General features: G+C 41.4%; 1 protein-coding gene across 1 annotated transcript in view; it reads left to right on the plus strand.

The window, feature by feature from the left end:
* The window catches only part of dlg2 (discs, large homolog 2 (Drosophila)), a 389,583-nt gene that overhangs the window by 88,488 nt on the left and 279,570 nt on the right, over positions 1 to 21,525 (plus strand). Inside the window, exon 3 of the mRNA XM_029690593.1 lies at positions 3,100 to 3,248. Coding sequence (XP_029546453.1) covers positions 3,100 to 3,248 — 149 coding nt within the window. The remainder of the gene's footprint in view (positions 1 to 3,099; positions 3,249 to 21,525) is intronic.

Consider the following 21,525-nt stretch of genomic DNA (forward strand, 5'->3'; position numbering starts at 1 on the left):
CACCCCCTTGTACATACAGTACCAGTCAAAGGTTAGGACACACCTACCCATTCAAGGGTTTTTCTTCATTTTTACTATTTTCTACATTGTAGAATAATAGTGAAGACATAAAAACTATGAAATAACACATATGGAATCATGTAGTAACCAAAAAGGTGTTCAACAAATCAAAATACACTACCATTCAAAGGTTTGGGGTCACTTAGAAATGTCCTTGTTTTTTAAATAAAAGCAAATTATTTTGTCCATTAAAATAACACAAAATTGATCAGAAATATGGTGTAGACATTGATAATGTTGTAAATGATTTGTTGCTGGAAACAGCAGGTTTTTTTAATGGAATATCTACATAGGCGTACAGAGGCCCATTATCAGCAACCATCACTCCTGTGTTCCAATGGCACGTTGTATTAGCTAATGTGTTGGGTCATTGTCCTGTTGAAAAATAAATGATAGTCCCACTTAGTCCCACTAACCAGATGAGTTGGCGTATTGCTGCAGAATGCTGTGGTAGCCATGCTGGTTAGGTGCGTCTTGAATTATAAATAAGTCATTGACAGTGTCATGAGCAAATCACTATCACACCTCCTCCTCCATGCTTCATGGTGGGAACTACACATGCGGAGATCATCAATTCACCTACTCTGCATCTCACAAAGACACGGCGGTTGGAACCAAAAATCTCAAATTTGGTTTTATCAGATTAAAGGACAGATTTCCACCAGTCTAATGTCCATTGCTCGTGTTTCTTGGCCCAAGCAAGTCTCTTATTTTTGTTGGTGTCCTTTAGTAGTGGTTTCTTTGCAGCAATTCGATCATGAAGGCCTGATTCATGCAGTCTCCTCTGAACAGTTGATGTTGAGATGTGTCTGTTACTTGAACTCTGAAGCATTTATTTGGGCTGCAATCTGAGGTGCAGTTAACTCGAATGAAATTATCCTCTGCAGCAGAGTTAACTCTGGGTTTTCCTTTCCTGTGGTGGTCCTCAGGGGAGCCAGTTTCATCATAGCGCTTGATGGTTTTTGCGACTGCACTTGAAGAAACTTTCAAAGTTCTTGAAATTTTCCTCATTGACTGACCTTAATGTCTTAAAGTAAGGATAGATTGTAATTTCTCTTTACTTATTTGAGCTGTTCTTGCCATAATATGGACTTGGTCTTTAACCAAATAGGGCTATCTCCTGTATACCACCCCTACCTTGTCACAACACAACTGATTGGCTCAAATGCATTAAGAAGGAAATAAATTCCCCAAATTAACATTTAACAAGGCACACCTGTTATTTCTTTTGTCTACTACATAGTTTTGATGTCTTCATTATTATTCTAAAATGTAGAACATATTAAAAATAAAAACCCATAAATGAGTAGGTGTGTCCAAACTTTTGACCAGTACTGTATAATGTAGCTTTGTGTAGACGACTTGGACACTGGGTCTCCACATTTCCCACTCTCCCAAGCTGAATAGCCTGAAGCCACAGGGTTCTTTTCACAGGCTCTCTTTGCCTACGTGGGAGCGTTGTGAACCATAGGTCAGGCTTTTTGTACATTGAAAAACACAGCAGCTTTTTGGCATGTTCTATTTCTGTAGAACAAAAATACATGACAAAGTTGCTTATTTTACAATGGGGATCAATTGGAGAGAATGTTTTTGTTTCCCCCAATTTCTGGATGTTGTCGAGGGGGTTTTCTTCTTATGACATGAGTACTGACTCGGAGTATCTTCAAATATGAACATTCTATCATTAATGAGCTCTTGGAGAACAGAGGATTTGATCCTGATTCGATAACCCTCACAGCTATCCTTCAATCACAATGATTATGCAAATATTGGAACACTTACTTTTTTCTCCCCTCTGACAATTTTTTGTTACTCCAGAAGAAACCAATATGTTAAAAGTTCAAAATTCTCAAAGTAAATAAATACCCCAATTCCAACCACAAAACTTCTTAGCTTTGATTTTAAGCTTCAAAATACAACTTGCCTAGCTAAATGTTTGTTTTTTACTTTGTTATAATTGTAATTCTATTTTCGATTCTATTAATGTTATTTTCCACAACCAATGAGCAACTCCGCCGTGAATCCAGCTGCATGTTGAACGCCAGCCTCTTTGGCAAGGAGTGGATTATTGGCTAAAGACACACTTCAAAGGCAATGTTTTATGCAAGTGAGTAGGCTTCTCTGTCTAGGTATGTACAGATGGAAAGTCTGTTCAATGCCTATTGTCTAATGCAATGCACAATTAATACATTATGCAAGAACTGGTTCATCAAGTAACACTTTATAATAACTTCATTTAAGACATTAATGATTTACTGAACATTTTGTAAATCATTATTACTCAATTTTGGTAACCAAATAATTGGAAAGTTAGTTAGCATACTGAATAATGAAATTACACAATAAACGAATTAAATACATTCGTTTCGTAACTGCTTTTTCACCGTATAATTGAGACTTAATGAAAAACGGCTTTGACCAAGGTTCTTCAGCGCACACCAGACTGTTGTCAACTGCTCGATCAAGAAGCATCAGCTGCTATTCTTCACTAAGCCTAAGGACTGGGAGCAGAGCTGAAGATATATTTAGTGCTTACAGCTATTTGCTTTTTGTTTGTTTGTGGTTTCTTTACCTTGAGAACCTGCCTAGCACTGATACAACCCTATAGAATAATGTCGTTAGTACTTTAGAACTCAGTTTAGTATCATTCTGTGAGAGTGAATTCCCGACATATGCAACGCAGATATCCAGAGCAAGTTAACTGCATTGTACTACTACATCGTTGGGAATTGCTTCTTTCCCTTAAAATGTTTCCCAGATATACTTGACAAGAGCATTTGGCGATACGTCAATGATGTTCTTCTGCAATGGCATCTAATATCAGTACCGGTGATTTAATTTCACAAATTGCCCCCATTTATTTTTGACCAATAAGGCTGTGATCGTCGGCATGTTGACCTGCAGTAAATTAAAGTCTGCTGACTTACTCCGGAATTAGCGAAAGGCCTGTCATGTGGCTGTTTTCATCCGTATTTCCTCTCAAGAGACATTTCTAAGTATTGTATATGCTCCAATGTGTATCCGTCATGTGTTTCACAGATATCCAGGAGATCTATGAGGTGACGCTGCTGAACACCCAAAAGAGCTGCGAGCAGAAGCTGGAAGAGATCAACCACATGGCTGACAAGTGGGAGCAAACGGGCACGGGCTTCCCCACCACGGTGCTACAACATGCCTGCCCAACAGAGGTGAGCCTGATGGGACCTCAGAGTAGTGGGCATAGAAATATAATGAGTCCTGCCAGTCCACCCAATAAGGGATAATTGACTTGAATAGGGAGTCCGTTTCTTCTCCTTGTAGTTCTGTGGTCGTGGTCCTATTTCACCAAAGAGGAAGCTAGATGACTTTAAAAAACACTATGAAATAATATCACAATAAGATAGGTTTTTCTGTATCATCGTTTAAGCGGTAGCTGTGTGTGGGTAAATTCACTTGAGAATTTACCCACACAAGCCAGGGGAAAAAAAGCCAAATTACAACTTATGTGTTGTGATAATTGTGATGTTTACTCTATGACCTGTTAGTTCATATGCCACTGTGATATACTAAGGCCGAGACTATAAGAGGACAACAGTCACAGTGGCAGAATATATTCAACCAGTTTTTTTTCATCATAAAACCGGAGAGCAACATCTGTCCAGTGAAGTCCACGAAGCATATTACATGTAACAAACAGTTACATGACCTAGAACAGTGGTTCCCAAACTTTTTATAGTCCCGTACCCCTTCACACATTCAACCTCCAGCTGCGTACCCCCTCTAGCACCAGGGTCAGCACACTCTCAAATGTTGTTTTGTTGCCATCATTGTTAGCCTGCCACACACACTATACGATACATTTATTCAACATAAGAATGAGTGTGAGTTTGTGTCACAACCCGGCTCGTGGGAAGTGACAAAGAGCTCTTATAGGACCAGGGCACAAATAATATAATAATAATCGATCATTTTGCTCTTTATTTAACCATCTTACATATAAAACCTCATTTGTTTATCAAAAATTGTGAATAACTTCTAATCGCCACGTATCGCCGCGCAAGCTAAATATGATGTGGCTGTCCATGGTACTGGTGTGTGTGTGTGTGTGTGTGTGTGTGTGTGTGTGTGTGTGTGTGTGTGTGTGTGTAAGTAAAAAAAGACATTGCCATCCTCGTCTCTTTCATGTTGCCGAAACGGTCTATGACTCTGTCATACAGTACAGGCTTTTAGTTTGAGTTGTACTAGGCTACCTGGCTAAAATGCTTGCTTGCTAGCCTAACTTTCATGGGCAACGATGAGCCAGCTAGTTAACATTAGCCTACTCAGTGGCGATTTTAGCATGTAAATCTTGGCGGGGCAAAAAAAAAAGAAAGGATGATGCATGCCAGCAAAACCACTACACAACACAATACATTAATTGCACTATCACGGTGACAAATGGTGCCCACAAACTGTTAGGGCCTACATAAAGATGTCCCAACAGCAGTCCCAACACCTTACCACTGCTATACCTGGCTATCAGCGGAGCCTTGTCTGGCAGCAAAACAGTTATTTCAGCCTCATTTATTGCCTTTAAAAAAACATAGCTGATATGGCTGACTTGCTTTAACAAATGGGGTTTCTACTGACAATTGAGATGTACAAACTATGGCATAAGGGAACGACAAGCAGATAAGAGGCAATCCGTAATTTCGATTAAGACATTAATGAGCGAACTAGGACGGACGTAGTCAATATAATATAAATTAAGAGGGGTGAATATACCAAATTATTAGGGCTACTAACATCTTACTACCAAACATACACTTATGTATACTGTAGCTGAGAATGTAATACTATCTCCCTGGCATATTACTTAATTTATGCAGCAGCATACAATACATTTTTGGATTCACATTGTTGTGCTGTGCTCACTTGAACAGGAAGGTGCTGCGGCGGTCCATCGTGGGCAAATTTTGTCATCAATGTCTGGCATTCTCTGGATTTATGGTGCTTTCAAAACAACTAGGAACTTTGAAAAAAAACAAGGTTGAATCATGATGACGTCATTGATCTTCAGGTCGTAGCTCTAGAAAGAGGTCGGATTTACAATTCCGAGTTGGATGACCGTTCAAAACTTATTTTCTCAGTCGGAACTCGTTTATTCCCGACTTCCCAGTTTTCTTGAACTCACTGAAGTCAAGTTTTTACAGTTCCGAGTTAACAATTGTTTTGAGCGCGGCACAAATCATGCTTCATTGACTGCATGGCCAATGTTGAATGTTTATCATTTTAAACTCGAGAAAGAGCCCCTTAATCCCTGGTTTGGGACCACACAGCCACGCCACTGAATAGCAGGTTAGTGATTGCTTTGCAATACTTGCAGAGTTAACCACTGTCACTGATTCCTTCCTAACCACTCATTGTTGAATTTGCGATTTACAACTTGTTGTGTAATGTCCAATGGCCGATGAGCACCGATACGTTTGATCTAATTTCTGTTCCCATGAGTGACAGAACACTGAGCCAATCACGGCACAACGCTCCATATGCTCCACGGCACGCCCGGTGGGGGGGGGATATACTAGCCTAAATATATACAGACAAAAGCATATATCACAGTATACTTCAGGTCGCGGAGGGATATTGACTGCGAGATTTTCAGTTCTGGTGACTTTTTAAAAGGACATTCTACTCCCAAATGAATGAAAATAAAATAATGCTGACATCTAAAATATAATTTTTCCTTCCAGAAATGAGTCCAATATAACTTATTAGTCCATATTATCAGGCAGGTGTGCTATTTAGCAACAATTATTATCACCTGATGTAGCTGAGTATTGCCCATTTACCCCATTGGACTAATCATTAGCTAGGCCACACACTCAAGTCTAAACATTAGGCTACGTATTGATGACTTGAACGTCTCCCCCCCAAAAAATGTTCCACTGGCAGTCAGCCAACCAAGGATCATGTACTGTGAATATAATGTTGGCCGACCTGTTACACCTGACCCTTGTTACATTTACCCCCGGTCTTCCCTATGCATTTAACGCCATTGGCGCCTGCTAACGTGCATAAACCAACCCGCTGCTAAAAACTCAGGTTCTAAAACGTTGCATTTTACTAATTTCTTGGATTTGAGAAATAAGTGTAGCTTAGTAACACTAGAATGCTCAGTGATCTTCTTTGAAGTGGCCATCGACCTGCTTTCAAAGGTGTGTTTTCCCGCGACTGCATTAAGAATGTTGTAGGCTACAATGGCTGGGCATTCTTATTTCTCTCCCTGTGTGCCACTCGCAATTTGAATGCACCTCGAGGAATATTATTTTCTTGCATAGAATGTGACAGGCTGAACAATTGAATAGGTCAACTATTCTACTATGGCAGTGGTCACCAACTTTTTCTGAGCTTAAATCACTTTCTGAGTCAAAATGCAGGCCAAGATCTACCGCTCAGATTTTTTTGGAAACTTAAAAAACATAAGCCTTTGCAACATGAACCTATTAAAAACACATATTTGTGCAGTAGGCTATAGGCCCAATACATTATCACTCTGATCCACCTCTACGCAGACGACACCATTCTGTATACTTCTGGCCCTTCTTTGGACACTGTGTTAACAACCCTCCAGATGAGCTTCAATGCCATACAACTCTCCTTCCTTGGTCTCCAACTGCTCCTAAATACAAGTAAAACTAAATGCATGCTCTTCAACCGATCGCTGCCTGCACCTGCCCGCCTGTCCAGCATCACTTCTCTGGACGGTTCTGACTTTGTGGACAACTACAAATACCTAGGTGTCTGGTTAGACTGTAAACTCTCCTTCCAGACTCACATCAATCATCTCCAATCCAAAGTTAAATCTAGAATTGGCTTCCTATTTCGCAACAAAGCATCCTTTACTCATGCTGCCAAACTTACCCTCGTAAAACTGACCATCCTACCAATCCTCGACTTCGGCGATGTCATTTACAAAATAGCCTCCAATATCCTACTCAACAAGCTGGATGCAGTCTATCACAGTGCCATCCGTTTTGTCACCAAAGCCCCATATACTACCCACCACTGCAACCTGTACGCTCTCGTTGGCTGGCCTTCGCTTCATAATCTTCGCCAAATACATTGGCTCCAGGTCATCTACAAGACCCTGCTAGGTAAAGTCCCCCCTTATCTCCGCTCACTGGTCACCATAGCAGCACCCACCTGTAGCACGCGCTCCAGCAGGTATATCTCTCTGGTCACCCCTAAAGCCAACTCCTCCTTTGGTCGTCTCTCCTTCCAGTTCTCTGCTGCCAATGACTGGAACGAACTACAAAAATCTCTGAAACTGGAAACACTTATCTCCCTCACTAGCTTTAAGCACCAGCTATCAGAGCAGCTCCCAGATCACTGCACCTGTACATAGCCCATCTATAATTTAGCCCAAACTACTACCTCTTCCCCTACTGTATTTATTTATTTTATCTATTATTTTGCTCCTTTGCACCATATTATTTATATTTTAACTTTGAACTTTCTTCAAATTATAAATACCATTCCAGTGTTTTACTTGCTATACTTTATTTACTTTGCCACCATGGCCTTTTTTGCCTTTACCTCCCTTATCTCACATCATTTGCTCACATTGTAAATAGTCTTATTTTTGTCTACTGTATCATTGATTGTATGTTGTTTTACTCCATGTGTAACTCTGTGTTCTTTGTATGTTGTCGAACTGCTTTGCTTTATCTTGGCCAGGTCGCAATTGTAAATGAGAACTTGTTCTCAACTGGTTAAATAAAGGTGAAATTAAAAATATTGGATATGCTTGAATTTCCCTGCCAATCTCAGACCATTCAAAAATGTATATTTCAAAACTTGAGGTACATGAACACACTTGTAATATATCATAATTTGTTGTATTACATGTGAGGCACAGCTGAGTGAGCATACATTTAAATCATTTGGTTTCTTTATTTTACTAGACTGATGGTGCCTGCATCTGATGGCCAGTCTCAGCGGAGCAACAGAGGGTCTGCATCTCGCAGTCGGACCGTCCCTCAGCTCTCTCCCCTCTTCTAAGACACCGTCTTCGAGCTGATGGCGAAACTCGTGTCACATTTCTGCCTCGTGCACAAATTCATGTTGTTACTAGGGCTGTTGCGGTGACCATATTATGGTCACGAGTCATGAAGGCAGTCAAATTCCACATGACTGTTTAGTCACGGTAGTTTGGCTTCTCGAAGCTCTGATGCTGCTGCTGGTCATTAGTAGCCTACCAAACTTAACTGCCTAGTACTCAGCAGTATCGTTCCACTAATCACTCTGACATCAATGCAAATGTATTTGAAAATCTAATCAAACACTTCATGAAAATCCATGAGCTCATGTTGCGCAACATTTCTATAGGCTATGTGATTGCGGGAGAAAACAGTGATGGCCGCTAATAAAAAGAGGAGGATCCCATCAGCTTTCTATAGGGAAAGGGGGATACCTAGTCAGTTGTACAACTGAATGCATTCAACTGAAAATGTGTCTTCCACATTTTCCCAACCCTTCTGAATCAGAGAGATGCGGGGGGCTGCCATGATTGACATCCACGTATTCGGCGCCCGGGGAACAAGGCTTACTATATGTATTTCTCAACTTTCCTAATATTTAAGCACATTGCTTATATTTACAACAGGAGTATAGCCTACCTGGCTGGTATGAAAATGGACCACGGTGAAAAACGTTGTCCATTCACTATTTATGTGCTTAGATTAGTTATATTTTTCCCACTGCCCCTGTTTTGATGCAGGTGCATGATAATGGTCCATTCTAAATCAAAACAAATGTCACACGTATATGGAAAGACAAGATAAAATCAAGAATAGTCTGATGGGTGACAGTATTAGCCTATCACTTGTGAGTTAGATATTATCACTTGTGAATGATGCCCAGCATAAGAAACAATGCCTTTTTTTGTGTGACTTGTTTGAATCATTGTCGCACACCTCGTAGCCTAGCCCATAGGCCTATATGTTTTAATAAGGTTTGTATCACAACTAAAGTGGCCAACTAACTTCTTAAAATTAAGCACATTAATCCATTTTACAAGGGGTATAGAGCCTAACTGGCAAATATAGGCAGCGCGTGAGTTTCAAGTTTGGGGAAGATCATTTTCCCATATGAATGCACCTTTATACTAAAAGCACTACATGCATAATTGCATTTGCGGTCACTTTTGATAAGGGTGTTTTCCCGCTAATGGAACATTTGCGCTTATAGCCTACTGCCTTGTGTGTATTGCTGCACTTATAATGTAAAGAAATAGTCTAATAGTTTATCAACAGGAAATTTGAGGCATTATCAAGTGCTTGTCAAATTGTGAATGAGAGACTATTGGAGTGTGTACAGCCTGCGCAAAAAAACAAAGCAGAGCTCATGCCTTTCAAGCATTATCATTAGTCTCATCATGCAGTGTATTACAATGTATTAAAAATCAAAACATATAGCCCGATGTTTGTAGAACAAACTAGAGTTACATTAATAACTCTAAATGACCATATAGCAGTACCTTTTCTTTGTTAACCGCTCAACACAGAATAGCCGCATGTGGGCACGCACTCAAGTCGTTACGAGAAAATATTTATATTTTATTCAGCGTTGTTTAGTTGTATTCTTCATACTGTAAAATAATCTAAGATAGTACCACGGAATTATAAGGATATCTTGTCTGCTAAATGAACTACCGTAATTTCCGGACTATTAAGCGCACCCACTGAATTAAAAAAATATATATATATTTTGAACATAAATAAGCCGCACATGTCTATAAACCGCAGGTGCCTACCGGTACATTGAAACAAATTAACTTTACACAGGCTTTAACGAAACACGGCTTGTAACAAAAATAAATAGGCTTTAACAAAACACGGCTTGTAACAAAAAATAAAAAGTTAGCAGTAAGCTTTAGTTGTCTTTTTGCACTGAGTCAATTCCTCACGCTGCTGTTTCCAACGTCTTATCATCGACTCATTAAGACCAAGCTCCCGTGCAGCAGCTCTATTTCTTTTTCCAACAGCCAGATCAATCGCCTTCAACTTGAAAGCTGCATCAAATGCATTTCTCCGTGTCTTTGCCATGATGAGGGTGACAAAATGACTACCGTAATCAGAATGATGGGAAGTTTGAGAGCGCTCGATTTAATCTAAACAGTAAACAAAAAAGTTGTTTGACCTTAACCCATTCGGCAATTTCATTGGTCTAATGAAAGCTTCATGCCGGCAAAAAACTGAGCACGTCACAAAATGTGTTTTTTTGGAAGAAAAAAAATTGAAAGCGAGAAAAATCCATATATTAGCCGCGTCGTTGTTTAAGCCGCGATGTTCAAAGCGTGGGAAAAAAGTTGCGGCTTATAGTCCGGAATTTACGGTAGTGTAGCCCACAGCCATTTGGCATAGCCAGATCAGGACTTAACATAAGGTCAACTCAGAGTATCAGAGTATGCTATTCTGTTCTTCTGAAATAGAATACATTTTCTTCATATCATGCTTCTTTAGACCTGTCTAAAATAAATAATGGATTTATTGTGAAGGTGTAGGCTATATTACATGGATTTATAAGAGACTTTCTAAAAATGGCTTGTCGGCTGTGTGTGGAAGCCAGCAGATGCTAAATGTGTTTGTTAATTAACGGTCAATTACCATGAGACTGACAGTTATTTGCTTGACAATCACGGGCTGACTAAATTTCATGACCACCACAGCCCTAGTTGTTACTCCCAGGGTTGGGGAGTAACGGATTACATGTAATCCGTTACATGTAAGCAATTGCAAAAAGTGGGGCTTTTATTGCTCAATCTAATTCATGCTGATTAAAAAATATAAATCCATAGGCCTAATGGACACATGCTCAAACTCGCACACGTTTGATAGACTTAAAGGGGCAATCTGTAGTTGCTACATCTATTTCTGGACTTATAAATTATAAATACAGTACCAGTCAAAAGTTTGGACACATTTCATTCCAGGGTTTTTCTTTATTTTTTATTATTTTCTACATTGTAGAATAATAGTGAAGACATTAAAACTATGAAATAACACACATGGAATCATGTAGTAACCAAAAAAATGTTATCAAAATATATTTTATATTTGAGATTCTTCAAAGTAGCCTCCCTTTGCCTTGATGACAGCTTTGCACAATCTTGGCATTCTCTTAACCAGCTTCACGAGGTAGTCACCTGGAATACATTTCAATTAACAGGTGTGCCTTGTTAAAAGTTAATTGGTGGAATTTCTTTCCTTCTTAATGCGTTTGAGCCAGTCAGTTGTGTTGTGACAAAACGATAAAAAAAACAGTTAAGTCATTGTTTATATACCCATTGATGTAAAAATACTTTAAAGTACTACTTAAGTAGGTTTTTTGAGTATCTGTACTTTACTATTCATATTTTTGACTACTTTTACTTCACTTCATTTTTAAAGAAAAGTATGTACTTTTAACTCCATACGTTTTCACTGACACCCAAAAGTACTCCTTACATTTTGAATGCTTAGCAGGACAGAAAATGGTCCCATTCACACACTTATCAAGTGAACATCCCTGGTCATCCCTACTGCCTCTGATCTGGCGGACTTACTGAACACACATGCTTTGTTTTTAAATTATATATGAGTGTTGGAGTGTGACCCTGGCTATCTGTAAAATAAATAAAAAACAAGAAATTAGTGCCGCCTGGTTTGCTAAATATAAGGAATTTTACTTTTACTTTTGATATTTAATTTAGTATATTTTAGCAACTACATTTACTTATGATGCTTAAGTATATTTAAAACCAAATACTTTTAGACTTTTACTCAAGTAGTTTTTTACTGGGTGACTTTTACTTGAGTAATTTTCTATTAAGGTATCGTTACTTTTACTCAAGTATGAGAATTGAGTACTTTTTCCACCACTGTATATACCTGTTTCTATTGAGAGGTGGCTGTCCCACACCCTGACTCCTAAACTTCATGTTTGAAAATAAAGCAATTCATGATTTTTGTTATGTTTTCAACATTATTATTTCAATAGAACATCTTGAGTTGTTCTGTTATTAAATGGAAAGATACTGATCTAATTTTATTTTTAAACTTTAAAAAAATGATGCTGTCCCACATTTTGATATCACCACTGAAGCACACGCTGTACCATGCATGTGTCTTAAGCCACACTCCTACAAATATCACCAGGGCTGCGTTGTGTAGGTTTTTACGTTATGGAACGTTCAATCAGTAACAATGGCGCCGGAGAAGAAGGCTGACGTTTTACGTGTCCCCAACCGATTGTGCTTTTTTGTTTGTTTATTTGCGTTGTTTGTAACGTTTTTTATTTTTTTACTTACTTTGTACATAATGTTGCTGCTACCGTCTCTTATGACCGAAAATAACTTCTGGACATCAGGACTGCGATTACTCACCACGGACTAGCAGAATCCTTTTTTTCCTTTAACGAGTCTGACGAGCCCGACACGAATGATATACTGCTTGCTCAGGAACAGGCCCAGATCCTCGTGATTTGCTTGAAGAGGAGGTGGAGAAAAAGAGGCCAGAGGGCGGGCTGCCTTCTGAGAATTCGTAGGCAATCGAAATAAACCCCGACTTCCTTCCATTCTGCAAGCAAACGTGCAATCTTTGGAGAATAACATGGATGACCTACGCGGAAAATCAAACTACCAATGGGACATTCAAAACTGTAATATCTTATGCTTCATGGAGTCGTGGCTGAACGACGACACTATCAACATACAGCTGGCTGGATATACGCTGTACCGGCAGGAAAGAACAGCAGCGTCTGGTTAGACAAGGGGCGGCAGACAATGTATTTTTGAAAATAACAGCTGGTGCACGATATCTAAGGAAGTCTCGAGCTATTGCTCATGATAAGATGCAGACCACACTATCTACCTAGAGGTTTCATCTGTATTTTTCGTATCTGTTTACATACCACCACAGTCAGAGGCTGGCACTAACACAGCATTGAATGAGCTGTATTCCGCCATAAGCGAACAAAAACGCTCACCCAGAGGCGCCACTCCTAGTAGCCTGGGACTTTAATGCAGGGAAGCTTAAATCCGTTTTACCTCATTTCTATCAGCATGTTAAATGTGCAACCAGAGGGGGAAAAAAACTCTACCACCTATACTCCACACACAGAGACGCGTACAAAGCTCTCCCTCGCCCTCCATTTGGCATATATGACCATAATTCTATCCTCCTGATTCCTGCTTACAAGCAAAAATTAAAGCAGGAAGCACCAGTGACTAGATCAATAAAAAAGTGGTCAGATGAAGCAGATGCTAAGCTACAGGACTGTTTTGCTAGCACAGACTAGAATATGTTCCGGGATTCCTCCGACGGCATTGAAGAGTACACCACATCAGTCATTGGCTTCATCAATAAGTGCATCGATGACGTAGTCCCCACAGTGACCATACGTACATACCCCAGCCATGGATTACAGGCAACATTCGCACTGAGCTAAAGGCTAAAGCTGCTGCTTTCAAGGAGCGGGACTCTAACCCAGAAGCTTATAAGAAATCCCACTATGCCCCCCAATGACCCATCAAATAGGCAAAGCATCAATACGGTACTAAGATCGAATCGTACTACACCGGCTCTGAAGCTCGTCGGATGTGGCAGGCCTTGCAAACCATTACAGACTACAAAGGGAAGCACAGCCGAGAGCTGTCCAGTGACACAAACCTACCAAACGAGCTAAACTACTTCTATGCTCGCTTCGAGGCAAATATCACATGCATGAGAGCACCAGCTGTTCTGGAAGACTGTGTGATCACGCTCTCCTCAGCCGATGTGATTAAGACATTTAAACAGCTTAACATTCACAAGGCTGCGGGGCCAGACAGATTACCAGGACGTGTACTGCGAGCATGCGCTGACCAACTGGCAAGTGTCTTCACTGATATTTTCAACCTCTCCCTGTCCGAGTTTGTAATACTACATGTTTTAAGCAGACCACCATAGTGCCTGTGCCCAAGAACACTAAGGTAACCTGCCTAAATGACTTCCGACCCGTAGCACTCATGTCTGTAGCCATGAAATGCTTTGAAAGGCTGGTCATGGCTTACATCAACACCATTGTCCCAGAAAAGCTAGACCCACACCAATTTGCATACCGCCCCAACAGATCCACAGATGATGCAATCTCTATTGCACTCCACACTGCCCTTTCACACCTGGACAAAAGGAACACCTATGTGAGAATGCTATTAATTGACTACAGCTCAGCGTTCAACACCATAGGACCCTGGGACTAAACAGGACCTCTGCAACTGGATCCTGGACTTTCTGACGGGACGTCCCCAGGTGGTAAGGGAAGGTAACAACACAACTGCCACGTTGATCCTCAACACAGGGGCCCCTCAGGGGTGTGTGCTCAGTCCCCTCCTGTACTCCCTGTTCACTCATGACTGCACGCCAGACACGACTCCAACACCATCATTAAGTTTTCTGATGGCACAACAGTGGTAGGCCTGATCACCGACAATGACGAGACAGCCTACAGGGAGGAGGTCAGAGACCTGGCCATGTGGAGCCAGAACCACAACCTCTTCCTCAATGTGAACAAGACAAAGGAGATGATTGTGGACTACAGGAAAAGAGACCGAGCACGCCCCCAGTCTCATCGACGGGGCTGCAGTGGAGCAGGTTGAGAGCTTCAAGTTCCTTGGTGTCCACATCCCCAACAAACTAACATGGTCCAAGCACACCAAGACAGTCATGAAGAGGGCATGACAAAACCTTTTCCCCCTCAAGAGACTGAAAAGATTTGGCATGGGTCCTCACGTCCTCAAGGTTCTACAGCTGCACCATCGAGAGCATCCTGACTTGTTGCGTCATTGCCTGGTATGGCAACTGCTCGGCCTCTGACCGCAAGGCAGTACAGAGGGTAGTGCGAATGGCCCAGTACATCACCGGGGCCAAGCTTCCTGCCATCCAGGACCTCTATACCAGGCGGTGTCAGAGGAAGGCCCTAAAAATTGTCAAAGACTCCAGCCACCCAAGTCATAGACTGTTCACTCTGCTACCGCACGGCAAGCGGTACCGGAGCGCCAAGTCTAGGTCCAAGAGGCTTCTAAACAGCTTCTACCCCCAAGCCAAAAGACTCCTGAACATCTAATCAAATGGCATTCCAGAGTATTTGCATTGCCCCCCCCCTGTTTTACACCGCTGCTGCTCTCTGTTGTTATCATCTATGCATAGTCACTTTAATAACTCTACCTACATGTATATATTACCTCAACTAACCAGTGCCACAACACATTGACTCTGTACTGGTACCCAGCTGTATATAGTCTCGCTATTGTTATTTTACTGCTGCTCTTAAATTACTTGTTACTTATATTTCTTATTCTTATCCATATTTTTTTGAACTGCATTGTTGGTTTGGGGCTTGTAAGTAATCATTTCACTGTAAGGTCTACACCTGTTGTATTCGGCGCATGTGACTAATACAATTTGATTTGATTGATTTGAGTTAAACGGAAATGGTGCTGTACTGAACGACCATTTGAAAAAACTGGGAGGGGTTGTGGGTTGGGGAACACTGTCAGCATGGCCACTGCCCTTTTTAAATACGTCATTCATTGCTTAAAGCCACTGCTCGCCGCACCCACCAAACGGATGCAAACGTACCTCCAAGTCTGTTCAAGAATGTACAACAACGTTTTGGGGAAAGGTGTCGTTCAGTACAAACTGTTCTGCAACGTAGCAAACGTTCAAAATAGAGCTCTTTGGCCACTCACACCAGTGGTGGGTTTGGTGTCAAAATGAGAATGCCTATGCTCTCTTGCAACATTAGTGGCCTTTCTCAAAGGCCAATTAGCTAGTGCTACACAGTCCAGCACTCTGTTGCCGACACCGCTCTGTTGCCTCTCCTGTTATTTCCTTGTTTGGAATAGCTTCAGAAAAGAATTGCATGAAAGCCTGTGTTTGTCAGCAGAGTCATTTTGTGTGATGGGGCCAGGCCTGTGACATTATAATTAAAATCAATGAATGGAGAGAGCTGAAGGGGTGAGGGTTATAAATGCTTGCCATTTGATGAAAGCAAGAGTTTCCACAATGAGTCAGACTTCTTTTAATGGTCCTCGAAATGGAGCTGGAGGTAGATAATTTCCAGATCATTTTATCTTTTTACCTGAATACTCTTGAGTACTGAGTCACACACACCCTGCAGTCCTGAATGAACACTCGTTTGAGAAAGGCAATCTTTTGGAATAATTGTGCCACTGTTACTTCAACACTGTAAAGGCAAGTTTAAGCCATGCAGGGGATCTTGCCTGTGATGGGATCTTTAAGAATTGACAAATTAGGAAGCGATAGTCACTCCTGTACAACAGTGTTCTTAACTTAGAAGAAAGACGCCGGATTGGCGCACATTCAAACAAATCTGATCTAACAAAGTGGATATTTGTCAAATCCGGGGTTGACATCCATACAAGCATAGAGATAGTGACCTGGAATGCATTTCAATTAACAGGTGTGACATGTTTTCTTTCTTTCTTAATGCGTTTGAGCCAATCAGTTGTGTTGTGTCAGAAGATAGCCCTATTTGGAAAAATACCAAGTCCATATTATGGCAAGAACAGCTCAAATAAGCAAAGAGAAATGACAGTCCATCATTACTTTAAGACATGAAGGCCAGACAATCCGGAAAATGTCAAGAACTTTGTAAGTTTCTTCAAGTGCAGTCGCAAAAACCATCAAGCGCTATGATGAAAATGGCTATCACCAGGACCGCCACAGGAAAGGAAGACCCAGAGTTACCTCTGCTGCAGAGGATAAGTTCATTAGAGCTAACTGCACCTCAGATTGCAGCCCAAAATAAATGCTTCACAGAGTTCAAGTAACAGACGCATCTCAACATCAACTGTTCAGAGTGAATCAGGCCTTCATGGTCGAATTGCTGTAAAGAAACCACTACTATCAAATTTATTTCAATCAATCAAAAGTATTTATTAAGCCCGTTTTACATTAGCCGATGTCACAAAGTGCTAGACAGAAACCCAGCCTAAAACCCCTAACATCAAGTAATGCAGATGTAGAAGCACAGTGGCTAGGAAAAACTCCCTAGAAAGGCAGGAACCTAGGAAGAAACCTCGAGAGAAGCCAGGCTCTGAGGGGTGGCCAGTCCTCTTCTGGCTGTGCCGGGTGGAGATTATAACAGTACATGGCCAAGTTGTTCAAATGTTCATAGATGACCAGCAAGGTCAAATAATAATAATCACAGTGGTTGTAGAGGGTGCAACAGGTCAGCACCTCAGGAGTAAATATCAGTTGGCTTTTCATAGCCGATCATTAGGAATTAGAGACGGCAGGTGCGGTAGAGAGAGCGAGTCGAAAACAGCAGGTCCGGGACAAGGTAGCACGTCCGGTGAACAGGTCAGGGTTCCATAGCTGCAGGCAGCAGCACGTCCAGGTGGACTGGGGACAGCAAGGAGTCATCAGGCCAGGTAGTCCTGAGGCATGGTCCTAGGTTTCAGGTCCTCAGAGAAAAGAAGAGAGAGAATTAGAGGGAGCATACTTCAATTCACAGGACAACGGATAAGAAAGGAGAAATACTCCAGATTTAACAGACTGACCCTAGCCCCCCGACACAAACGATTGCAGCATAATTACTAGAGGCTGAGACAGGAGGGGTCGGGAGATACTGTGGCCCCGTCTGACGATACCCCCGGACAGGGCCAACCAGGCAGGCTATAACCCCACCCACTTTGCCAAAGCACAGCCCCCACACCGCTAGAGGGACATCTTCAACCTCCAATTTACCATCCTGAGACAGGGCCGAGTATAACCCACGAAGATCTCCCCTACGGCACAAACCCGAGGGGGGCGCCAACCCGGACAGGAAGATCACATAAGTGACTCAACCCACTCAAGTGACGCACCCCTCCTAGGGACGGCATGGAAGAGCACCAGTAAGCCAGTGACTCAGCCCCCGTAATAGGGTTAGAGGCAGAGAATCCCAGTGGAGGCCAGGTCACCAATAATAATAAGAGACTTGCTTGGGCCAAGAAACACGAGCAATGAACATTTTTTAAATTTATCCTTTGTTTAACTAGGCAAGTCAGTTCTTATTTACAATGATTGCCTACCCTGGCCAAACCTTAACCAGGACAACGCTGGGTCAATTGTGCACTGCCCTATGGAATCGAACCAGGGTCTGTAGTGACGCTTCTAGCACTAAGATACAGTGCCTTAGACTGCTGCACCACTCGGGAGCCCCTCAAACATTAGACCGGTAGAAATCTGTCCTTTGGTCTGATGAGTCCAAATTTTAGATTTTTGGTTCCAACCGCCGTGTCTTTGTGAGACGCAGAGTAGGTGAATGGATGATCTCCACATGTGTGGTTCCCATTGTGAAGCATGGAGGAGGAAGTGTGATGGTGTGGGGGTGCTTTGCTGGTGATACTGTCAGTGATTTATTTAGAATTCAAGGCACACTTAACCAGCAAGGCTAAGTACATACAGCAGGTACTGTATGTACAGTTGAAGTCGGAAGTTTACATACACCTTAGCCAAATACATTTAAACTCAGTTTTCACAATTCCTGACATTTAATCCTAGTAAAAAATCCATGTCTTAGGTCAGTTAGGATCAGCACTTTATTTTAAGAATGTGAAATGTCAGAATAATAGTAGAGAGAATTATTTATGTCAACTTTTATTTCTTTCATCACATTCCCAGTGGGTCAGAAGTTTACATACACTCAATTAGTATTTGATAGCATTACCTTTAAATTGTTTAACTTGGGTCAAACGTTTCGGGAATTTTGGCCCATTCCTCCTGACAGAGCTGGTGTAACTGAGTCAGGTTTGTAGTCCTCCTTGCTCGCACACGCTTTTTCAGTTATGCACACAAATTCTCTACGGGATTGAGGTCAGGGCTTTGTGATGACCACTCCAATACCTTGACTTTGTTGTCTTTAAGCCATTTTGCCACAACTTTGGAAGTGTGCTTGGGGTCATTGTCCATTTGGAAGACCCATTTGCGACCAAGCTTTAACTTCCTGACTGATGTCTTGAGATGTTGCTTCAATATATCCACATAATTGTCCTTCCTCATGTAGCCATCTATTTTGTGAAGTGCACCAGTCCCTCCTGCAGAAAAGCACCCCTACAACATGATGCTGCCACCCCCGTGCTTCACGGTTGGGATGGTGTTCTTCGGCTTGCAAACGTCCCCCTTTTTCCTCCAAACATAACGATGGTCATTATGGCCGAACAGTTCTATCTTTGTTTCATCAGCCCAGAGGACATTTCTCCACAAAGTACGATCTTTGTCCCCATGTGCAGTTGCAAACCATAGTCTAGCTTTTTTATAGTGGTTTTGGAGCAGTGGCTTCTTCCTTACGGAGCAGCCTTTCAGGTTATGTCGATATAGGACTTGTTTTACTGTGGATATAGATGCTTTTGTACCTGTTTCCTCTAGCATCTTCAGAAGGTCCTTTGCTGTTGTTCTGGGATTGATTTGCACTTTTCACACCAAAGTACGTTCATCTCTAGGAGACAGAACGCGTCTCCTTCCTGAGTGGTATGACGGCTGCGTGGTTCCATGGTGTTTATACTTGCGTACTATTGTTTGTACATATGAACCTGGCACCTTCAGGCATTTGGAAATGTCTCCTAAGGATGGACCAGACTTGTGGAGGTCTCCACATTTTTTTCTGAGGTCTTGGCTGATTTCTTTTTATTTCTCATGATGTCAAGCAAAGAGGCAATGAGTTTGAAGGTAGTTCTTGAAATACATCCATAGGTACACCTCCAATTGACTCACATGATGTCAGTTAGCCTATCAGAAGCTTCTAAAGCCATGACATCATTTTCAGGAATTTTCCAAGCTGTTTAAAGGCACAGTCAACTTAGTGTATGTAAACTTCTGACCCACTGGAATTGTGATACAATGAATTATAAGTGAAATAATCTGCCTGTAAACAATTGTCCTAACCGACTTGCCAAAACTATAGTTTGTTAACAAGAAATTTGTGGAGTGGTTGAAAGACGAGTTTTAATGACTCCAACCTAAGTGTATGTAAACTTCCGACTTCAACTGTATGTGTGTAGATCTGAAACTAATATGCCATTCTAAAGCCCTTGGTGTTAAAGGAGTGGATGTGTAAGTTTAGTAGATGCATGGGGCTAAATGAAGGGATTATAAAAGTCACAGGGGACTTTGAATTCTGAGATGGTTTCACCTGTCCTACTACCATGTAGGCTATGGGAGCAGTTCTTTACCACTGTTATAAACCGGGCAGTTGGAGCCCTGAACACTGATTGGCTGAACACTGATTGGTATGACTTACTTGTTTAATGTTCTAATCACGTTGGGAACTAGTTTATAATAGCAATATTGCACCTCAGGGGTTTATGATATATGGCCAATATATCATGGCTCAAGGCTGTATCCAGGCACTCCTCGTTGCATCGTGCTTAAGAACAGCCTGCAGCTGTTGTGTTTTGGCCATATTCCACATCCCATCGGGCCTTATTGCTTAATTCTACAACAGGGTCCCTACTTAGAAAGTGACACAAAGCAGGTTGTGGCCTCTGCAAGCATTCTGTCCACTGGCCAACACTGTCTGGTCTGCATTGAGTTGGTTTACCTAACGCTCTGGGGTGAAGTTTCTGCCGGGTCCAGATCTAGGATCAGCTTTCCCTCCCCCAATCCTAACATTAACTTCTATGGGCTACATGGGACGCTAGCTGCAGGACACAGCCAGTGAAATATCAGGGCGGCAAATTCAAAAACAACAAAATGTCATAATTCAACTTTCTCAAACATACAACTATTTTACACCATTTTAAAGATACACTTCTCCTTGATGTAACCACATTGTTCGATTTCAAAAAGGCTTTACAGCGAAAGCAAAACATTAGATTATGTTAGGAGAATACATAGACAAAAATAATCACACAGCCATTTTCCAAGCAAGGACATGTGTCAATAAAATCCAAAACACAGCTAAATGAAGCACTAACCTTTGACGATCTTCATCAGATGACACTCCTAGGACATTATGTTACACAATACATGTATGTTTTGTTCGATAAAGTTCATATTTATATCCAAAAACAGCATTTTACATTGGTGCGTGATGTTCAGAAAATGTATTCCCACCAAAACTTCCAGTGAATGTGCACATAAATTTACAAAAATACTCATCATAAACGTTGACAAAATATATAACAATTATTTAAAGAATTATAGATAGACTACTCCTGGATGCAACCGCTGTGTCAGATTTTAAAATAGCTTTACGGAGAAAGCACATTTTTTTTCAATATTCTGAGTACATAGCTCGCCATCACAGAAAGCTATACAGACACCCGCCAAGTTCGGGGCAACCTAAACTCAGAATTAGTATTAGAAATATTCTCTTAACTTTGCTGATCTTCGTCAGAATGCACTCTCAGGACTGCTACTTCCACAAGAAATGTTGTTTTTGTTCGAAATACTCCATATTTATGTCCAAATACCTCTG

This window comes from Salmo trutta, chromosome 15, assembly GCF_901001165.1.
Source record: "Salmo trutta chromosome 15, fSalTru1.1, whole genome shotgun sequence".
NCBI lineage: Eukaryota > Metazoa > Chordata > Actinopteri > Salmoniformes > Salmonidae > Salmo > Salmo trutta.